The sequence below is a fragment of the Onthophagus taurus genome, chromosome 1, assembly GCF_036711975.1.
Source record: "Onthophagus taurus isolate NC chromosome 1, IU_Otau_3.0, whole genome shotgun sequence".
NCBI classification, from domain to species: Eukaryota; Metazoa; Arthropoda; class Insecta; order Coleoptera; family Scarabaeidae; genus Onthophagus; species Onthophagus taurus.
This window is the reverse complement of record NC_091966.1, coordinates 40,192,282-40,213,425: the sequence shown is the minus strand read 5'-3', so window position 1 is coordinate 40,213,425 and position 21,144 is coordinate 40,192,282. Positions and strand designations below refer to the sequence as shown.

Below are 21,144 nucleotides of genomic sequence, written 5' to 3'. Positions count from 1 at the left end.
TTATATGATAACTAACTTCAGGTTTAAAATTTCAACCTCAATTTTGACATATTTGTAATCTTCATTAAAAATCCTTTAAAATGAGTAAAAACACGACATATTTATCTTCAATATTAATGAAGTTATGGTCAACTTCCGGTTCAGAATGTCAACGTCAATTTTGACATATTTGTAATCGCTGTGAAAAATCCTTTAAAATGAGTCCAAACATGATACTTTTAATTCCAATATTACTCGAACTATAAGCAACTTCCGGTTTGAAATGTCAACGTCATTTTAACATATTCTTAATTTATATAAAATGTCTTAAAATTTGTTACAAAAATACAATAAAAAAAATCAAAAATTAAGGTTGGTATTAATATTTAAAAATTAAATTGCTATCTTCATTGTTGCTAACTTCGGGTTTAATGTTTTTTATTCTATCTTTTTTGAGATAAGTGCGTCTTGTTTGGACTCATTTTAAAGGTTTTTTTAATAAAGAATATATACAAACATGACATATTTATCTTCAATATTAATGAAGTTATGGTCAACTTCCGGTTAAGAATGTCAACGTCAATTTTGACATATTTGTAATCATCGTGAAAAATCCTTTAAAATGAGTCCAAACGTGATACATTTAATTCCAATATTACTCGAGATATAACTTCTGGTGTGAAATGTCAATGTCAGTTTGACATATTCTTAATTTTTTATAAAATGTGTTAAAATTTGTCACAAAAACGGAAATATAATAAAAAATTAAGGTTGGTATTAATATTTAAAAATTAAATTGCTATCTTCATTGTTGCTATCTTCGGGTTTAACGTTTTTTATACTAACTTTTTTGAGTTAAGTGCGTCATCTTTGGACTCATTTTTAAGGTTTTTTAATGAAGATGACAAATATGTCAAAATTGACGTTGAAAGTTCGAACTTTTTGGTTTTTTGAGATAAATGCGTCAAATTTGGACTAACTTTAAAGGTTATTTTATGAAGATTACGAATATAATAATAAAATTAAAGTTGACATTGACAACTGAAAGTTTTTTCACTACTAAACCCGAATGTTTTAGGTCTTTCGGTATTCTGTATTTTTTCTAAGATAACCTACCAAACAGCATGAAAATCTCTAAAAACGATAAAATGTTGCTTAGTGAAGTGATGTATAACGTGGTCCAATGAAAAGTGGTTTTAATATAGTTTATTTTAATTTATGGTAATAAATATTAAAACACAAAAGAATCTGTTAAAACAAATATATTTATTAATAAGCAAAATTGACAGACGCATATATACAATTTCAACAATAACATCTTCACCCATGGAAAAAGTCATCATAATATTCTTACTTGACTCAATGAGAAAAAACCTCTTAGAGGATATCTTCTTGAAGAAACAACAATTATGATTATAATTAGAGAAGATTAGAAGACTTGCCGACCTGATTTCATAAAACGAAACCATCCAGTAGAAAAAAAATTGAACAAGATGAAACATGGAATCAACAATAAAATTACTTTGCGATGAGAGATACATGTTTAAGTTTTGAGAGAAGATTAATTAAGAGGTGTGAGATCAAATATTTGGCAAAGCCAACATGCTGCACTTGCAATCGACGGAAGTTTTCCCGTCGTCCACGTAGGTCAACCCAAAGGGATCAAGAAACGAGAGACATTCATCCTGGGATTTGAAAGCCATCTCTTCGGCCACAAAGCTCACAGTTATGTTTTGACGGTAGCTAAACAGATAAAAATCTAGTTAATTATTTTAATCGTTTAAATTAAATTAAATCACAAATTTTTATTCATTTTCACATAAAAATTTGTAATTATTAATTTTTTTTAGTTAATAAACAGTCTCTTTGTTTAATTAAGTGTAAAATCTGAAAAGCAATTTAATTAATTTATATTTTTTTTCATTAAATTATTTTTTTTTAAAGAAAGATTCTACTTACCTCTTAATCATATACTTAAGATACAGTTTTCTTTCCCTCTCGATAAACCAGTCGACTAAATAACCAGCCATGAGGGGTGCATTTAAATAAAGCTTAAAAAACCTGTGGAAGTTCCCCATTGCCCAAGCCGAACGTAGTTTTAAAGCAAACGAAATCGAATCATCTTCCTTCTCTTTTGATGAAAGAGACTTTAATATCGTCATTATATCTAAAATAATAAACGAATTAAATCCAAGTTAAGTTAGGTTATAAATAATATTACCTAATGAATTTTTAGTAAAAATATAATATAAAATCCGATAAGCTGTAAATTCATTCTTGTGCTCCCCGACTCCTACCTCAGAATATAACATTTTAAGTTGAGTTTGGCATTGATTAAATTCTTCGTGGTCTCCTTTTTCCAACGCGATTCTTGCGTGCGTTTCATATACTTCAACTGTAAATTCATTCCGAACTCCTTGAACCTATCAATTAATATTAATTGTTAATAAAAATATCAAAGTAATTTAATATTAAGATAAAATTAAAACAAAAACATCTTTTTTATTTAAATATCTTCGATTTCGACTTCTTAAATGTACTTTAGAAGAATGGCTACACTCTGATAGAGACAAGATTTATGACAGATGTCATAATGACAGTTAAAAATTCTAAATGTCAAGTGACAGCACGAATGTCAAAATGTAATCAAAATGAAAAGATTAAAATTACAGATAAAACATCAAATTGGTTAATTATGAAATTCGAAGTGCCTGGAAGATGTTAAGAAAACAAACTGAAATATTTCTGTTGATAGATAATATGCTAAAAAATTCACAATGTCAAGTGACAGTGCAAATGTCAAAATGACAGATCAAGTGTCAGAAGGGCAACTTAACAAGTCGAAATGACGGATAAGTTTCTACGAATGTTTTTTATCTTCTCTAATTAGTTGTAGTGATAGCGTTAATTTTAGTTTTAGTTATTATTCAGCACTAGGTTGGTATATATTTTTATTGAACTAAAACTAGAAACATTTGGGTTTAACCGCACGTCTCTGAAGACGACTAAATCCGAATGATTCTACAGGGTGTGTCAAATGTCTGGAATATAGCCAATAATTTCGCCATGTGTGATTTTAAAGAAAAATGTTCCAAATAAAAAAATTCTTTATTAATAATTGTGGCGCAGTTTTTGGCGATATCTGCTTGTTTACATTGTTTTTGTTTCGTTGCTATGGCAACCAACATTCTTATTTTAATTGGCTGCATATGTTTTTTTTGCATATTTTGATAGAGGATAAATACCTCTACGCGATGAATATATCAAATCATATGGTTGTATAAGAAAAAAATCGAGAAAAAATGCGTTTTCTGAAAATATGAAATCAGCAGATTACAATCAAAGTAGGCGCCGAAATATACAGGCTGTATCTGAATGACGTGCCCAAACTTCAGGGGGTGGTTCTTTAGGCAATTTTAAGGGTACTTTCTTATATAAACTATCAGCAATTTCGGCTCCCTTGCAAGAGAAAAACACTGACATTTAAACGTCAAAAATATTTCTGATAAAGATTGCAAATCTGATAAAATTACCTAAAGAATCACCCCTGAAGTTTGAGCATGTCATTCAGATACACCCTATATAATAATAGCGGTGAATAACCATTATTCACGGCTAATGAAGTTGATAGATTTGAATAATTATTTAAAACCGTATTATTTAAAACGTCAATTTAATTTAATTTTTTTTACTTTTTAAATGTTTGACATTAAAAAAACGTAAACAAATTCCTTTTTTAGTATGACTTAAGCATAAATTAATTAATTCGCGTAAAAAACCATGACGTTTCATAACATTGACATTTAATTTTGAAAAATTGTTGTGAAGTTGGTTACAGTTGGTAACATTGAATTTGTGTCACATTGACGTTGAAACTTTATTCAAAAATGTATTTAAAAAAATAATTTTGTCCACGACTACCTTATAAACGAGTTTTCTAAAACAAAAGGGTAGTCATTTTTCACAGAGTGAATAATAGCGGTGAATAATTACTATACTCTGTTTTTAAACCAGGAGGAGTATTTTAAATTTGTCACCAGATTGACCTTGCACGTGATTGGTTGAATGCGAGGAAGGTTCACACACAGGCAATTTTGAATTTGAAGGTTAGGTTATTGATAATTCGACAGTTTCGTGTCATTATTGTATATTTTGTGTTCTTAAACCCTTTTTTATTATATTTTGAAATAAATACACTCATAACTTCAATGTTAATTTGTATGTATAATGTTGACGATAACAAACGAAAATAAATACAATAATAAGTAAATAAATAAATAATAATTATTAATTTAAATTTACCGCCAAAATATCTAGTGATATTTTCTGGTGATTTTTCCCAGTGTAAATCTGACTTTCGCGTTTACTCCTCCTGGTTTAAAAACAGAGTATAGTTCTAGTGCAAGTGTTAGTTCTAGTTTTAATTGTTATTCAGCGCTAAGTTGTATATTTTTAAGTTTCGGGTTTAGCCCTGTGTCTTCAGACGCTGAATGTTAGGTAAGGCTAGTTTTGTTTACAAACATTAATTATACCATGAAGTATTCTTTGGCAATTTGTAATGGCTATTATAGCGTGAAGTTTTCTTTTGTAATGTCAATTATAGCGTGAAGGAATGTGAGGTAAGGTTAGTTTTGTTTACAAACATTAATTATACCATGAAGTATTCTTTGGCAATTAGTAATGGCAATTATAGCGTGAAGTTTTCTTTTGTAATGTCAATTATAGCGTGAAAGAATGTTAGGTAAGGTTAGTTTTGTTTACAAACATTAATTATACCTTGAAGTTTTCTTTGGCAATTTGTAATGGCAATTATAGCGTGAAGTTTTCTTTTGTAATGTCAATTATAGCGTGAAGGAATGTGAGGTAAGGTTAATTTTGTTTACAAACATTAATTATACCATGAAATTTTCTTTGGCAATTAGTAATGGCAATTATAGCGTGAAGTTTTCTTTTGTAATGTCAATTATAGCGTGAAGGAATGTTAGGTAAGGTTAGTTTTGTTTACAAACATTAATTATACCTTAAGTTTTCTTTGGCAATTATACTCTGTTTTTAAACCAGGAGGAGTATTTTAAATTTGTCACCAGATTGACCTTGCACGTGATTGGTTGAATGCGAGGAAGGTTCACACACAGGCAATTTTGAATTTTGATTTTGGAGGTTAAGTTATTGACTGGTTTAAAAACAGAGTATAATTACCATTCATGGGTAATCAACTTGACAGACTTCAATAATTATTTGAAACGTCAAAATTTCAAAAAAACGTCAATTTTATTTAATTTTTTTGAATTTTTTAAAGGTTTCACATTAATAAAACGTAAATAAATTCTTTTTTTTAGTATGATTTAAGCATAAATTAAATAATTTTCGTAAAAAAAACATGACGTTTCATAAAATTGACATTTAACTTGAACAAATTGTTGTGAAGTTGGTTACAGTTGGTAACATTGAATTTGTGTCACATTGACGTTTAAACTTTATTCAAAAATTCATATTCTTTTAAATAAATTTTAATAGTAATTTCAGGTTAATTATGCCACTCGCTACGTTTGTGTCATAAACTTAACCTTAGTGAATAATACCCCTCATTATATGCTCGTATAATAATATACTATTTTATATTCCTTTTTTTATGTCGAATAATAATGGCGAGTTATTCGACTATTCGCCATAGGGAATTGCGATTAATCGGTAGTATTCGACTATTCGCGGCATCTCTACAAATGACATTCGAAACGCATTTTTCAAAAGAAGTACAGCTTAACCAAAAGGTTTCTACAACAACTCCATACAAAGATTGTTTTTGTTTAAATTTTATCTTAATAATATAATTTAATTATCGAATTAACTCATAAATAAATACTTACGGTAAGATCTTGCCTAATAGATTTCAATTGATCGCATGCGTAATAATAATCCTGTTTTTCCAACCATTTACTCTTGACGTTCTGCAATGACAATCTGAGCACTTGGACTGGACGTACTTCACAAGGTTCTGGGGCCTTGGTAAGTCGCAAAAACGACTTTTCTAAGTCCTGACATGTGCCCACTATGTGAAATTCTGTCCAGTCTAAGTCTCCTGCACCATCCTGTTCAAATTTATTATTTACCGTATCGATAAAAAAATTGGTAACACCGGAAATTTGTTTGCGACGTTTCGCGGGGGTGGGCGCTATCGTACTTGAGGACGTTTGCCCCTGTTGCTTTCCGAAACGTGCGGCGCGTTGTTGTAACAATTCCGAATTTTGTTCCTCATCCAAACCTGACGTTGCAAAACCGTTCAATGAATAAAAATGAGATTTCTTCTCTTTCTGTTTTAACAATTTTTTTTGTTGCTTTAACGTTAACGGCTTTTGATTTTTATTCGCCGGACCTAATCTATCCGTTATTTTACCTTTTTGTTTCGGTTTAATTAGTGGTATAAACGACTCGGAACTTGTTGATGAACTAAAATTAAATTAATTATTAAAATTTAATTATTTAATCACAGGGTGTCTCAACGAGACCGTTAATAAGACGTTTCTGGGGTTCAGGCCAAAATAAAAATTTAAGAATTCAGATTTAAGTATTATCAATGAAGTAAATACAACGGGATTTTAATACTGAAAATACCGGGATCCTGTACAGGGTGGGCAAATTTGGCTGTTATTATAGGCTATCTCAGAAACTATAAGAGATACGAAAAAAGTAGGTGCCATGTCCCGGTCTCTTTTTTCGAGACTAACCCAATCCCGCAAACACCAAACCTCTATCTTCTTTTGTTTTTTAGTTATAGCCAAAAAGTCAAATTTTCGTGATTTCAAAAAATGATCATATTCGGTTTATTTTTGAAATTAGAGGAATGAGGTTGATATGTTCTTAAGACACTTTTTTAAGTAGAATATACTGCCGTTGAAAAATTTTAAAAATATTTGATGATTTTTGAGATACAACACAAAGTTGTATTTTTTTAAATACAAACTATAGTAGATTATGGTGTTACTGAAAAGAGCATATTTTTAGCTTTCCAATGATGTATTGCACGCATGGTGTATTTGGGGAAAATAAGCGTTATTTTTTAATTCTAAAATATTAAAGATTAATATTCAAAATTTTAATTATAGTAGGCGAGGAAAACGTTAAATGCCACTTAGTTACTATAGTAACGTGAGTTTACTGATCATTTCATTCATGAATTTTTCGAAACGAGTTTCCCGCTTAAAAATTCCTCATTATTTTTAAATACATAAAGCGATAAAATTAAAAAATGATTCTTTGAAAATGATAGATAAGGCTCCATATCCCATATAAACATCGTTTCAATGGAAAGTCCACTGCTCAGTTTATGATCCCTAATCTTCCTCTATCTCACCCAATTTCAAAAGAAAAGGTTGCTAATATGAAAAAAATTCTAAATCGCATGGTTGGGGAAAACTGGTAAGATACTACCGAAGATTTCATTCATTGATACCCAACTGTTCTAACCTTACAACCAGTAAGTTTAGTAGAAGAAGATGACATAGTCTGTGACTGTTTACTTCCTGAAGTTGTTGTTCATATTTAATTATTCATTAATTAATACGTTTCTTGTATTTTTAATAAACAAACTTTATCTACTTAATCATTTTTATTGGTGAACAAAGTTAGGGATAAGACACTGAGAAATTTAAATCAACTATTCAAAGTTTTTATTCGTTGGTACAAAACCAACTTTATCCTGCATAAAGCTAGGTGTCCACTTGAGAGAAACTTCTGAGAGTAACTCTCGATATCTACTCTCAACTCTGTGTCCACTTGAGACTGTTTTAGCTTTCCGAGAGCATCTATAAAACTTCGGAGAGCTTCCTCTCAGACAGTTCTCTCAGGACCGTGTCCACTAGTGAAATATGTCCTTGGTGTTTGTAAACATGGATGTAAACAAAATTGCAAGTGCAATAGTGTTGTACAAAATTTCAAAAAAAATAAAAATAAAAAGAAGCTGTTGGGTGAAATCATGGATTTGGCGTAGATTAGAGCTGGGTGTCAACAAATATCAACATTCGTTGTCAAATTGTTAGTTATTTGGCATACTGGATTCACAAAAAAGTGAACTTGATTGCTGTAATGGCACTTATAAATGCAAACTATAAGTTTATTGTCGTACACGTGATAGCTTAATAGTGGCTTGGCAGTATTTTGGAAAATTATTAGAAAATATAAACTTAAACGCCTCAATTGCTGTAAGAGACTAGATATTGCTGGCAGAAGACTAAGTACTACTAATGAAAGACTAGATGTTGCAAATGAAGCAGATTCTTCTTACAGAAGACTGCACACTACTACCAGAAGACGAAATACTGTTGGTAGAAGACTAGATATTGCTGCAAAAGATTAGATATTGCTGGCAAAAGACTAAGTATTGCTAGTGAAAAACTAGATATTGCAAATCAAGCACATCCTTCATACAGAAGACTACACACTACTACTAAAAATCAAATACTTTTAGCAGAAGACTTAATTTTACTCTCAGAACACCAAAATATGTTGTCAGAAGTTACTATTACTAATGGTACAAATCCCGTTTAAATTTCTGTCCAATACTTGTTAAAATTGCATCCTTCGCTTCCCGATTTCTATGTTCATTAGATGTGATATTCCAAAGAATTGAATTTTCTTCATACACTTCAATTAATTCAAATATTTCTTCTTGGGACTATTTTCTTTTAGGTGTTATCTTTAAACGTGTTATATTGAGAAAACTCGCAGCTACTCGCAGCAAAATTCGAACCTTGTTTGGTTTTTGACAGTTACTCTCACGATAGATAAATTGTGCGTGTCCACTTGAGTATAAATCTCAACGTGTTTACTCTCCGAAAGTTTGTGGGGACTCTCTGATAGTTACTCTCAGATGCGTGTCCACCAGAAAATATACTCTCGATAGCTTCTCTGGAGACCATTTCTCGCAAGTGGACACTTAGCTTAATGGTACAAGACCAACTTTCTGTCATATTCGTGCAAAACCATACAGCAATTAGGTAGTAATTACTGTCCGAACCCGCCTACTATAATCAAAATTTAGAACTTTAGCGCTTACTATTTTAGAATTGAAAATTAACGCTTATTTTCCGCAAATGCACCATACATGCGATACATCATTGGAAAGCTAAAGATATGCTCTTTTCATTAACATCATAATCAAGTATAGTTTGTATTTAAAAAAATACAACTTTGTGTTGTATCTCAAAAATTATCAAATATTTTTAAAATTTTCCAACGGCAGTATATTCTACTTAAAAAAGTGTCTTAAGAACGTATCAACCTCATTTCTCTAATTTCAAAAATAAACGAAATATGAGCATTTTTTGAAATCACGAAAATTTGACTTTTTGGCTATAACTTAAAAACAAAAGAAGATAGAGGTTTGGTGTTTGCGGGATTGGGTTAGTCTCGAAAAAAGAAACCGGGACATGGCACCTACTTTTTTCGTATCTCTTATAGTTTCTGAGATAGCCTATAATAACACCCAAATTTGCCCACCCTGTACATATTTCAATCTTGAAAATTATCCCGAGAAATCGATTATGATTTCGGGATTATGTTTATGTCATTATTATTTATTTACTATTTTTTGAAGAATAAGACTCGATCTATCGGTTGGCTTGATCTATTGATCTATCAGTTAACTTTATTCTGCTCTAAACAAACAACACCCACCTGTCCAGTTAACCAAGAATGCACTCCTCAATACATTGATTCAAGAAATTCATGTATTCAATAATGGGGTTGCATGGGTAAAAATCTTCAATTCGCTTTTAAATGTTCGAAAACTATTCCACCAACAGTGCGGAATCGGGAAATCTCTTCAGCAGGTTTATTAAACACAAAATTTAGATATCGTTTAGGGGATAAATAATAGATAAATTGTTTGTTCTGCGATATTTCTTTAAGAATAGTTCTATGGATGGTAGATTTTTTTATAATGCATTGTATTATGGTTAGAATAAACTGTAAAGTTAGAAACACCTTGACCACTTTTTATTTGTAATTACATATGTGTAGTCCATAAAACCCGGGATAGAGAATTCTGTTCCCGAAATCCCGGCATTATAAAAATCCTTCTTGATTGCAATCCCTAGTTGCCAGGTTACACACATAGAATATAAGATGTCATAAAAATCGTGCGATGTTGAAATTTGTTTAAAAATGATTCAATTCTAATAAGACGTATAGGCATAGGATTCTAGTAAAACAGTTTAGACGAGGTTTGTATATAAAAGTGATATAATTAAAAAGAAATAAAATATCAGTTTAAGTAATTTCTTCGCGCCATCTAGCGGCGAATAGACGTAACTAATAGAGAAATTTACAGTAACCCACAATTCGAGTTGAAAAAGCTATGAGTTTATTAACACCAATTCTTATACTACTTTTGTAATAAAATCGTGAGAAGTACACGTCAAATCGTGAGATCGTGAGACCTGGCAACCTTGTTTGTGAGTCTAAAACCAGTTAAAATGAATATAAATAACGTTTATACAAATGAAGAAATTCATTTTTTATGCACGGAAAGGGCGACAAAGTTCTTAGGAGAACTTGCAGAATGTAACTTTAGAAGAATAGAAGCAACTGTTTTGCATTTTGGACGAATTAATCGCGTATTAAACCGACCAAAAAATGTAGTAGATAATGCAGCGGAAGAGGTGAATACCTTGGCTTATTTCGAGTCCAGTCCCAACGCCTTAATTCTAGCTGCCAAAGAAGATCTGGGAATCATATTACGAACTTTGTCACGGTTTTCATGTATAAAAAATAAATTAAGATTTCTTGATTTGTGTAAATATTATCAAAAAAAAAATCTCAGAGAAAAGTTCATTAAAAATTTAAAAAACTGTGAAGGAGCAACATATTATAACCTTGGACAGAAAAACATCCACATTCGAAAACTACCACAAGATTTAGTCACCAATAACATAAGTAGTGAAGAGGAGACAACTTATTAACCTTATATAGTACAAAGAAATAAAACATTAATATTAAATATTGTGTATAACATATAAAAATGTTGATCCAATAAAAGCTGAAATAAAAAAAAAAAAAAAATTGTCGATATGAGGTGTGTATTTTTCAAAAGACCATAATTATCTTCCAAAGTATTAATGTTAGCTATAGAACATATGGGATATAAAATATGTAAAATGAGCCGCTGAAGACGGCTAAGTAATAAAATATGGGGTGTGCCATGTAAAAAAATGAAGTTATGGTAGGTACTTCCAAATTTCGAAAAGGTAACATGCCATAGTAAAGTGATCAAACGATATTATTATTATTAAGCATGTTCTGAATCCTAAATTGATATCCCAAAAATCGAGTGTTCTCTGATTTTTTGAACAAACGTCTGCTGGAGCAGATTTCGAAGGAAAAAGAAAAATTCAAATAACTCAAGAACAGCCAAATAAAATTGCAAAAAGTAATGTTATTCATAAACCTTGAAAATAGACAAATCCAAATATGTAAAAATTTACAGGGTGTTCTACTATCCGTGCAAAAAGGCTCCTCACTTTAAAGATCGATATCTTCGTAACCGCTCGATGGAAAAAATTGAGGTAAAGTTTATTGTAAACAGTGAACATTTCTGCGTATCACATGTTAATTTGGAAATTTTCGGGTCCGCGGTTTTTCTTTTATCGCGAATTTATCAGTACGTCGCGCCTTTATCTTACCTCCATAAAGAAATAAGACGCGACGCCCTGTCTGGGACGCACCATCTGTTCCGATTGGACGGAACCCCCGTTACCCCGCAGAGCTAATATCTGTTTTTCTTTAATTTGTAATTACATTAAATCGCTCTTAAAAAATTAGGGAGCTCTAATTTTGAAAAACTGATAACGGAATCCGAAAACCGACATTATTTGACATATTTTGCTCAAATTCACGAGCCGTTTTCGACATAACGGCATCTTACTAAACCGCGATTTTCCGCGAAACTGTATGGAATATCGAAAAAATAAAATATGCCACTCATTAAGAACATATTAGGCTACCACCTGTTCAAAATTCAAATTTTTTCGTACGATAGTTTTCGTGAAAAAAAATCGCAAAGTTGATAAAGTTGCCGATACCGTAAAAAATTGGGTACTCTTTTCATTTAACTCGCGATAAAAAGGAAACCGTGGATTCAAAAATTTTCAAATTTACATATGTTACGTAAAAATGTTCAGTGATTATAACAAACTCTGTTGCAATTTTTTTTATCGAACGGTTGCGAAGAGGCCCTGACTTTTTGCACGGATAGTGGGGTGGTATAAAGTAGGTGGCGACTTCCGGTATAACCGGAAGTGCTAGAAATCTGAAAATATATTAGTCGAAAAGAACGCAATTGATAATACTTAAACCTAAATTCTCAAATTTTATTTTGGCCAGAACCCCAGAAACGTCTAATAAATGGCCTCGCTGAGAAAACCTGTATAAATAAAATTAATTATTACCTTGAAGACCTATGCCTTTTTGGACTCCTCGATTTCGATCTTGATTTTTTATAAAACAAAGCTGGCGATCTCGATCGTGATCTCGAAGAAGACTTACTATGACCTCGAAGCGTGGATGCTCTAGAACCTAATCGTGCGCCCATCGCTGCCGATAAACCACCACCTTTTTTAGGTGTTGTGTTATTTTGAAATTGGGCGAGTTGACCAGTTACGATTTTCGGTTCTAAATTAATTCTTTCGCTGTGAATGCTCGGTAAAGGCTCTTTTGTCCAATCCCTAACCCATAAATCACCGGTCGTCGATGCATTCGTTAATTTTCCCTTTAAAACAATATCAACTTGATCACGATCAATTTTTGTTTTACACTTTTCGTAACATCTCTTAACGTAATCTTTCAACGAGTCGGGCCATTCTTCCGTCGGATTAACTAAAGGATTTGGAAGAGGTTTAGTTTTTGGTGTTTCTGTTGTTGGTAATGGTGGTGGGGGCACCTTCGTATCCGGTAACGGTGGTATTGACGGTAAAGGTGGCATCAATTCCGGAGGCGGAGCGGGTTTTGGGTCATTTTCCGGTGGCGGTAACGGAGGCATATTAAAATTATTAAAGTTTAAATTGTTCTGATTATTTTTATTTCGCTTTCGCTTTTTTTTAGCCGCCCCGCTCGTCAACGAATTCGCTTGATTCAACCCGTTATTTTGAGGACCTTTTTTATTCAAACTAAACCGAATATTTCCGAATTGTTTCTGTATAGGAGAAGCATTATTGAAAAATTGGGGTGTTTTTTGTAAAAGGGGTGGTGGAGGACCAGCTGGTAAAGGTGGAATTAAATCTTTCTTTTCCCCTTCTTTTTTATTATTATCAGTGTTATCCGCTGCAACAACGGGCTTAAATGTTTGCGCATAATGAGCGTAATTCATCATTTGCGGGTATTGATAATATTGGGCATATTGCGCGTATGTTTGGGGCGACATTCCGTAAGGAAATTGTTGTCCATACATCGCCGCATAATTATACATCCATTGATTTGTTACCGCTTGTTGTTGAACTATCGGAGTTGTTGTTGTTGACGAGGTCGTGGTTGATGTGCTCGATGTTGCGCTTTCTGCCATTTCCTCGTGTACCTTAAAACCAAGCAATTAATGAAAACAACCCAATTTATAAAGATATTTCGTTGAAAATGATCATATTAAATTACCAAAATGGCGCTTGTACAAAGAAGCTTACCTGTAAATTTAAGCAGAGAATAATTTAAGGAATATAGAGTCGTCGTAAATAACACTAGCACTATATAAACAAATAATAAATATAATTAATTTAGTTTTTTAATTATTATTATACACTATTGGCACTTTATAAGAAAAAAACTTATAACCATGACACACACTAGAAAATGTAATTGGAAATGTCACAATTGGTCGGTAAGTTAGGTTAAGTTAAAAGTAGCGACATCTATTAATTCGAATTTGTACTACAAATTCTATTCTATTTTAATGAATTAATGTTTAATTAAAAAGCAAATACGAAATAAAACATATATATATTTTGTATATTGTGTTTTTAAACTTTTATCATAAATTACTTTTTCATTACTATTCTTAGTACTAGATTTATAGGTTAGATTACCAATATACAATTCTTTTTGTGTTTTAAACTTTTTGCCTCTTCTAACGGTGTGAAATAAATTCTTTTTAGAAGTGAATATGGATTTTGAAGCTTATAATAGCTTACAATTAGTTTTCTTGCCTCTGACAAGCTTTTAAATAATTGTAATATTCTTTAATATACAGGGTGTGTCAAATGTCGGGAATATAGCCAATAACTTCGCCATTTGTGGTTTTAAAGAAAATTGTTTCAAATAAAAAATTCTTTAATAATTGTGGCGCATTTTTTGGCGATACTAGCTTGTTTACATTGTTCTTTATTTCGTTACTATGACAACCAACATTGTTATTTTAAATGGGACGCATATTTTTTTTTTGCACATTTTAATAGATACCTCTACGCGATGAACATATCAAATCATATGGTTGGGTTGGCAATTTTTTGACATTTAAAGCTGTCAACGGCGTTATTTCGGTGCCTACTTTGATTGTAATTAGCTGATTTCAAAAAACTCATTCTTTTTAGATTTTTTACTTATACAACTATATGATTTGATATGTTCTTCGCATAGAGGGACTTATCCTCTATTAAAGTATGCAAAAAAAATATATGCATCCCATTTAAAATAACAATGTTGGTTGCCATAGCAACGAAGCAAAAGAACAATACAAACAAGCAAATATCGTCAAAAAATGCACCATGATTAATAAAGAAACTTGTATTTGAAACATTTTTCTTTAAAATCACAAATGGTGAAGTTATTGGCTATATTCCAGACATTTGACACATCCTGTATAATGCTATAAAATGTAGGGTATTCAAACAAAAAATATCACCAAGGAAGTCTCTTGCTCAAAATGGTGTTGTTATTACAGCCTATCGTCTTTAGAAAGTGATTTGATTAGCTGCAAATAGCAACATTTCTTGGTTATAAGAATTTTCATAGCTAAAGTTTTTACATAATATATGATAATATCCAGAACTAAAAAAACGTAAACATATTTGAAAACTCAACCTTCTTAAAGAAGCTAGGGAACCTGCCAATATCAGTAGAGGTTGATTGCCAAACAAATAGACCATGATGATTAATTATTACTTAGTATTATTGACTTTATAGCAACTGATAAATTTCTACAACAAAGCAGTTTGTATTGTCAAGAAAGAGTTGATATCGCCTTGTTTTAGATGCTTATAATTACAAATATATTTCAAACATTATAATAAATCTGATAACTCCAAGTGTCTTTTATTATTATAAATAAAACATGGTGTCAGGGGTAAAAGAATAAATAACCGGAAAAGAACATACACATTTGTAGTGCTTTGTTAACTTCATGTCTTTTTATAATTCTGCAACAGATATTGTTATGATTTCAAGCAAAGATTTTCGTTTTATACGAAATTTTATTTCGGTTAACTTTCTACCCATTTCAAATTTTGAACTGACTTTGAAGTTTTTTGAAAAAACCAATGCTTAACAATCAAAATGGAGACAAAACAAGATTGAAAATCTTGTATAACAGCTAAGCTGTTCGAATAACCAAGACATATACTTTTGCTTTTACTCTTTTTAAGTGAAATAAATCATCAAAAATATTTGAAATTCGTTCTACCATTCTTGAGTAATTCGTGATTTACTACTTTTTGCATTCTGTATTTAGAACCCAAAATTGACATTTGAGGTTATGTTGCTTTATTTATTTAGAAATAGTTATCTCGAAGCTTCTTTCATAGATTGTTATAATTAAGAGTAAATACATCCAATTTATACGTTATTTATTACATAAATTTTAACTCTCCTTTGAGTATAAATGAAATATTAATGAAATATGAGAGCCCTTTGGGATTAAAATATACATCGCTAGATGTCGCTGACGTCAAAATTATTAATAAAGTAATTTAATATTTATTGCTACTCAATATTTTGCGAACATCTCAATTAATTATCCTTTGTAGAAAATAATTTTCATTCTATTTTGTCAAAAGTTTACTGTCAAAAACCCCTGAATTTACTTTTCTTTTTAATTTGGAAATCGTGGTTGCAGTTTGTTAATAGTGTTTATTTTCTTAATAAGTATATTTTGATAAACAATTTTTTGATCAATTTAATCTTTTATTTACTTATTTATTATAAAAATATAAATAAATTAAATAATAATAAAAATAGGAGCGCCATCTATGATTGATACTTCAAATAAATTCTATTATAAACTTCACAACACAAAAATGTTTAAAAATTACAAGTGTCAAGTGTCTCATTAACACCGAAAAGATATCCCGTGTTTTACCTCCAAAAAATAATTCACAGTCAAATTATTAAAACAAAAATCATTTATAAATAATTCCCTTTAAAACGCAACGTTCGTAATTTTATTTTTTGAAGTTGGCTAAACGCGTACCAACAAAAAACTGTTAAAATCACGTTTTGCCGGTTTCTCACATCACACGGCGTGGTCTCATTTAACATTATCGAAATATCCGAAAATGAATAGCATCGTAAGAGCCGCTTTGCGTATAAACGGTTTTAGGCCGCTTTTGAGTTGTACGAAAACGTCGGTCTATGCGAAAAATGCCGTTCAACAGCGACAGCTCGCCCGGAATTTTTGGTACATGTGCAACGTGCGAAACGATCACTCCACCGTTTCTTCGACCGTTTTGAAGAGTCCAAGCGAAATTTGTAGCTGCGGGTGCGGAAAACATCACGTTCATAGTAAAGCCGAAAAGGAATTAGTCGAATTTTTAACCGAGGAGATTTTGGCAGAACGGAAAGCACAAAAAGTTAAAGCAATTCCAACCGAAATCGATGGGTTTAAAGCTACGTTAAACGGCTCTGAAATTACCTTAACTAAACAAGCAGATAAAGAAACGTAATTTAATTTGAATTAATTTAAAAAAAATTTTGACATTTAAACAAACATAACCTCAATTTATTTTAATTTAATTATTTTCTTTGTTATTAATTTATTATTAATTTTATTTTGAATTTGTAGAGTAAAAATTACTTTTAATGTAAATCATACTGTTGATACTGATGGAGAACCAGAAGTTATGCCAAATATGGATAAAGCAGAAATTGGCGAATTAAAATCAAAACCATCGTTTAAAATTGATTTGATTAGAGGTGATGTTACTGTTTGTTTAGTTTGTTCGTTTATTGGACCAAACGAGCAAGAAGAAGGTTATAGTGAGTTAAAAATTTTTTTTTTGAGGTTATGTTATATTAAATTTGCTTTCAGATGATATTTTTGGAATTGATGAAGTTAGTATTTACTCAGGAAGCTGGAATGAACAAGTTTATGCCGTTTCTGGAGAAGTAATAGATTCTGTGAGTTAATATAAAATAAATTTGATTTGTATTATTAATAATTTAATTTTTTAGTATTTATATGATCTTTTAATGAATTACTTGGAGGAGAAAGGTATTTCGAACGAATTTGTGGAGAAATTATCGGATTATAGCACAGCTTACGAACATTCGGCTTATATTGGATTACTTGAAGGTCTCTCGAAGTTTGCTTCAGCTAAATAAAAATCAGTTTGGAAAAAAAAAGAAAAAAATCTGTTTAGGTTTAAGTGTTTTATTACCTGTAATAGTGTTTTTAATTATTTTCAATAAAACTACATATGAAAATTAATTAAAAAATTACATGTTAACCAATTAATTTATTAAAAAACAAAAATCTACTTTCAATTAATTTCATTCACTAATAATTTATTTTGTCAACTTTTTTCTTGTGATGGAACTTTCCTTTCGTGCTCACTCCCAAGTAAATTCCTTTCCACTTCATGCCAATCAATCCGATTTTCAATCATTGCCCTTTTAACGCATTGCTGATAAACTTTAAATATCGGTTCGCACATAGAATCGTTTGTGTTTCCTTTAAGAAAATGTTCCGAAAACCATGTATTAAAACAATTGTCATACTGCTGTTTTAAATCATTACAAGCTTCGCCTATGCTGTTCATCCTTCCCAAAGTAGGTTACATCGAACACTAAAATAATTCCTTCCAGTTGTTGCTGGTCACTCATGAATAAATTAAACGAAAACGATTATTTACCTGGAAATTTCAAATGTCCATCAATACAATTCTTTTTTAATTATTTCTTTGATTCTTGTCCTATTTTTTTGTTTGTTTTAGGTTAAGTCGTTATCTATCAACTTTTTATTATTAATCATTTAAAAAGAACGATAAAATATTTTTTTAATGACGAGTAGAACACGTGGTTTGATTAAATTTTTAATAAACAAATTATCGATTAATAATTTCTAACCTTTCATTTGGAATGTGAGTCAAATTCATTTTCATTATTGAGGTTAGGTTAATACTAATAACTTATTTTTAGTTTAAGTTAAAACATTTTATGAAATATTTCATATTTTTCTTTAAATATTTTATAATAAAACGATTTTTGTTATTAATTTCTTTAATTTTTTAATAATAAAAAAAATTTAGAAATATTTTAAATGTTATGTTGGTACGATTGATTGTCACTTTTAACCTTTCAAATTAAAAAAAAATTGCAGGATTAAAAGAAAAGCTTTATTTAATGCTCGGTTTTATTAAACGGGTTCTTTCTACGAGGATTCTAATTAAATAATTATATTTCCAAACTCTTAATCAATTAATCATAGCCAGTTTCATCATCACTATTATTAACAAACTTCCTTTAATTACTTCCTAATTAATTATGTTAAGTACCGGCCGTTTCTTGGGCAACCGATGTGGTTTTGCTCGTATTAACGGAAGTGGCATCACCCTCTTCTTTAATAGCTAACCAAGGTAATCGAGCTTGCAATTCAACCCTAAAAACAAGATTTAAAACAATTCTTCTTTAATAAAATAAATATTTATTAACTAACCTGTATCTTGGGTGACTAATTGCATAAACATAAGGGTCTATACACGCAACTAATTTGCAAGTTAAAGCTGGTATCATAGTGACACCCGGTGTTAATAAGCTTGCATCCCCAAAAGATCCAATTAAAGCCATCACTGCATATGGAGTCCATGAAGCAACGAACAAAAAGCAAATTGTTATCGCCGCTTTAGCTATTCTTACTTCAGCAGATTCGGATGCTTGGTTTGCATTGCTTCTTAATGATTCCACATTCATTTTTTTAGCCTTAAATAATAATAATTATTAAATTATACTTAATTCTTAGTTAATTGGACGAGAAATTAGCACGCAAAATATTGATAAACTTTTAATTATTCTGAATAAAATCAATTTCCATCAGGAGATTTTTTTCAAATCCAAAATAATAATATATTTAAAATATTATATCAGTTAGGCAACTTAATATGCAGATAATAAGTTGTGGTTATAGAAAAATCATGTTTTGTTATCTCCCAAAAGAGGTGGAATGGTGAAAGCTGTAAGAACATAAAAATGATAATTGGAAAAAGGTTAAAATTTGGACAAAAATGAAGAACGAATTTGAATCGTTCTACATGATACAAGAGAAGGTGCACAAGTCAAAGCATATGCAAGAAAGAAGAATTACAGCTTAGGAATAAACTAAATTAATATTAATATATTAATAATAAACTGTCAAACCTTTTCTTAAAAGACGCACGACAAAACCCGAAAGTTTTTAGTGTTAGTTCTAATTTTAGTTAAAAATATTTCAATATCTATTAATACTCAATATTTTGCGTACATCTCAACCAATTATCAATAAAAAGAGTAATAATTTTCAAAAAAAAGTTATACTTGTTCTTTAAGTGCTTTTTCATGTTTCATAACATGTCCAACAATTTGACTATAAAAATAAATAATCATAGTCATTGGTATGGCATAGGAAAACGTAAAAATAACTGCCACAAAAAGATCATTATCGAATGTATCCGTAAAATAATCGAAAGTACAAGATGTTAGATAACCTTCGGGTACAAATCGTCCCCAAATTTCCAAAAATGGTAAAACCGCCCAAGGTATTGTGTACGCCCAAACGACAAAAACCATCACCAAGGCTTTAACTCTCGTCATTTTTCCTTCTAAAGGATTTGAGATGGTCGTATATCTATCGTAAGCGATACAAGCGTTTGTCATTGCGGCTGCAATTCCAGATAATGACCCTAGGAGAGCGAAAATTTTGCATCCCATTATGCCGCACGCAAAGCCTTTATTAAACGCGTTATAAATAAAAATGGGGGATTTTGCCATCATGATAAAATCGCAAAACGCCAAGTTTACGATGAAAACGTTCGAAGGAGTCCGAAGATTTTTAGCTCTAAAAAGATAATTTTAAAAAAGGATTAATTTAATGGTTAAATTTGAAGGTTACGCAGTAAAAATCCATAAAACTAATCCATTTCCCGTTATGGACATTACAAAGAACATTATGTAAATAATTGCGAGTAAATAATGTATCGATGATTCAGGTTCAGGATATTTTAGCCATTGTATTGGTACGTACGCCAAACTTTCTGGTGGCAAATCCCATCCTATTGTTTTCCTTGTACCTAATTCCATTTCAACCCTTAAAAAATATTTTTAATTTATTAAAATTAAAGTTTTTTTTGCTATAATAGCTGTCATTTAGGGTTTCTGTTGGTGTTATCTAGGGTCCCTATAATATTTGACATTTTTTGATTTTTAGTAACATTTTCGGAAACTTTATAATTGAGGTTAATTCAATATAAATTAATGAATATAAACAATTAGACATCAAATTTAATTATTTAAGTATTATTATAAAATAATTCGAAAATTATGCCTTTTTGAATATTTAAAGTTTAAACGTCAAAGTAAATTAAAAACTGTTACCAACTTTGCAATAATTTGACAGATATTATAGAAAAAAAAATTTAGCTGTGATTTAGTATAAATATTTATTGTATTTTAATTTAATTATAAACATTACCTTGGCAATGCAACAATATTAGAAGAATTCGGCAGCATTTTATTATTAATTTTTCTTTTTGTTTTATTTCTTTATTCAAAATCTACCACTACTGTTGAAAACGAACTGCAACCGTGACACTCAAAATTGATTCTTTTATAGAATCGTCTTTAATCTTTTCATGCGATTGAGCCGATCGTACGTAATTGTATTAAAGGATTTTATTTATAAGGGAATTGGAATCAAACTAAAAAAGAAAAAAGATTTAATCT

General features: G+C 30.5%; 3 protein-coding genes across 7 annotated transcripts in view; 1 reads left to right on the top strand and 2 right to left on the bottom strand.

Annotated features, from left to right (window-relative positions):
• Window positions 1–1,226: 1,226 nt before the first annotated feature.
• Window positions 1,227–21,144, bottom strand: part of LOC111428610 (leukocyte receptor cluster member 8) — a 45,237-nt gene continuing 25,319 nt past the window's right edge. The window contains exons 4-13 of one of the 2 annotated variants that reach the window (XM_023064223.2): window positions 20,894–21,119; window positions 20,315–20,509; window positions 19,741–20,260; window positions 18,887–19,149; window positions 18,783–18,829; window positions 12,423–13,524; window positions 5,847–6,426; window positions 2,201–2,402; window positions 1,939–2,146; window positions 1,227–1,722 (exon numbers count right to left, since the gene is read on the bottom strand). In XM_023064223.2, coding sequence (XP_022919991.2) covers window positions 1,560–1,722; window positions 1,939–2,146; window positions 2,201–2,402; window positions 5,847–6,426; window positions 12,423–13,524; window positions 18,783–18,829; window positions 18,887–19,149; window positions 19,741–20,260; window positions 20,315–20,509; window positions 20,894–20,931 — 3,318 coding nt within the window. In that variant the 5' untranslated portion in view covers window positions 20,932–21,119 and the 3' untranslated portion in view covers window positions 1,227–1,559. Of the gene's footprint in view, window positions 1,723–1,938; window positions 2,147–2,200; window positions 2,403–5,846; window positions 6,427–12,422; window positions 13,544–13,646; window positions 13,825–18,782; window positions 18,830–18,886; window positions 19,150–19,740; window positions 20,261–20,314; window positions 20,510–20,893; window positions 21,120–21,144 lie in introns of those variants that run through there. The other variant, XM_071201332.1, reaches the window with a different exon arrangement.
• Window positions 16,252–17,678, top strand: LOC111428613 (complement C1q binding protein P32). 2 transcript variants are annotated; one of them, XM_023064244.2, is made up of 4 exons: window positions 16,252–16,891; window positions 17,015–17,202; window positions 17,261–17,349; window positions 17,404–17,678. In XM_023064244.2, the coding sequence occupies exons 1-4, from the start codon at window positions 16,509–16,511 to the stop codon at window positions 17,551–17,553; spliced, it is 810 nt and encodes a 269-aa protein (XP_022920012.1). In that variant the 5' UTR covers window positions 16,252–16,508; the 3' UTR covers window positions 17,554–17,678. The 2 variants fall into 2 exon arrangements, with proteins under 2 accessions (XP_022920012.1, XP_022920011.1); XM_023064243.2 differs by having other exon boundaries at window positions 17,015–17,208.
• On the bottom strand, window positions 17,587–18,363 carry LOC111428623 (TP53-regulated inhibitor of apoptosis 1-like). Of its 3 annotated transcripts, none has more exons than XM_023064248.2 (2): window positions 18,298–18,363; window positions 17,587–18,083 (listed from the first exon to the last, which is right to left on the bottom strand). In XM_023064248.2, exon 2 carries the CDS (start codon window positions 17,988–17,990, stop codon window positions 17,745–17,747), a length of 246 nt encoding a protein of 81 aa, XP_022920016.1. In that variant the 5' UTR covers window positions 17,991–18,083; window positions 18,298–18,363; the 3' UTR covers window positions 17,587–17,744. The 3 variants fall into 3 exon arrangements, with proteins under 3 accessions (XP_022920016.1, XP_071057438.1, XP_022920015.1); XM_071201337.1 differs by having other exon boundaries at window positions 17,587–18,029; window positions 18,084–18,336; XM_023064247.2 differs by having other exon boundaries at window positions 17,587–18,017; window positions 18,084–18,335.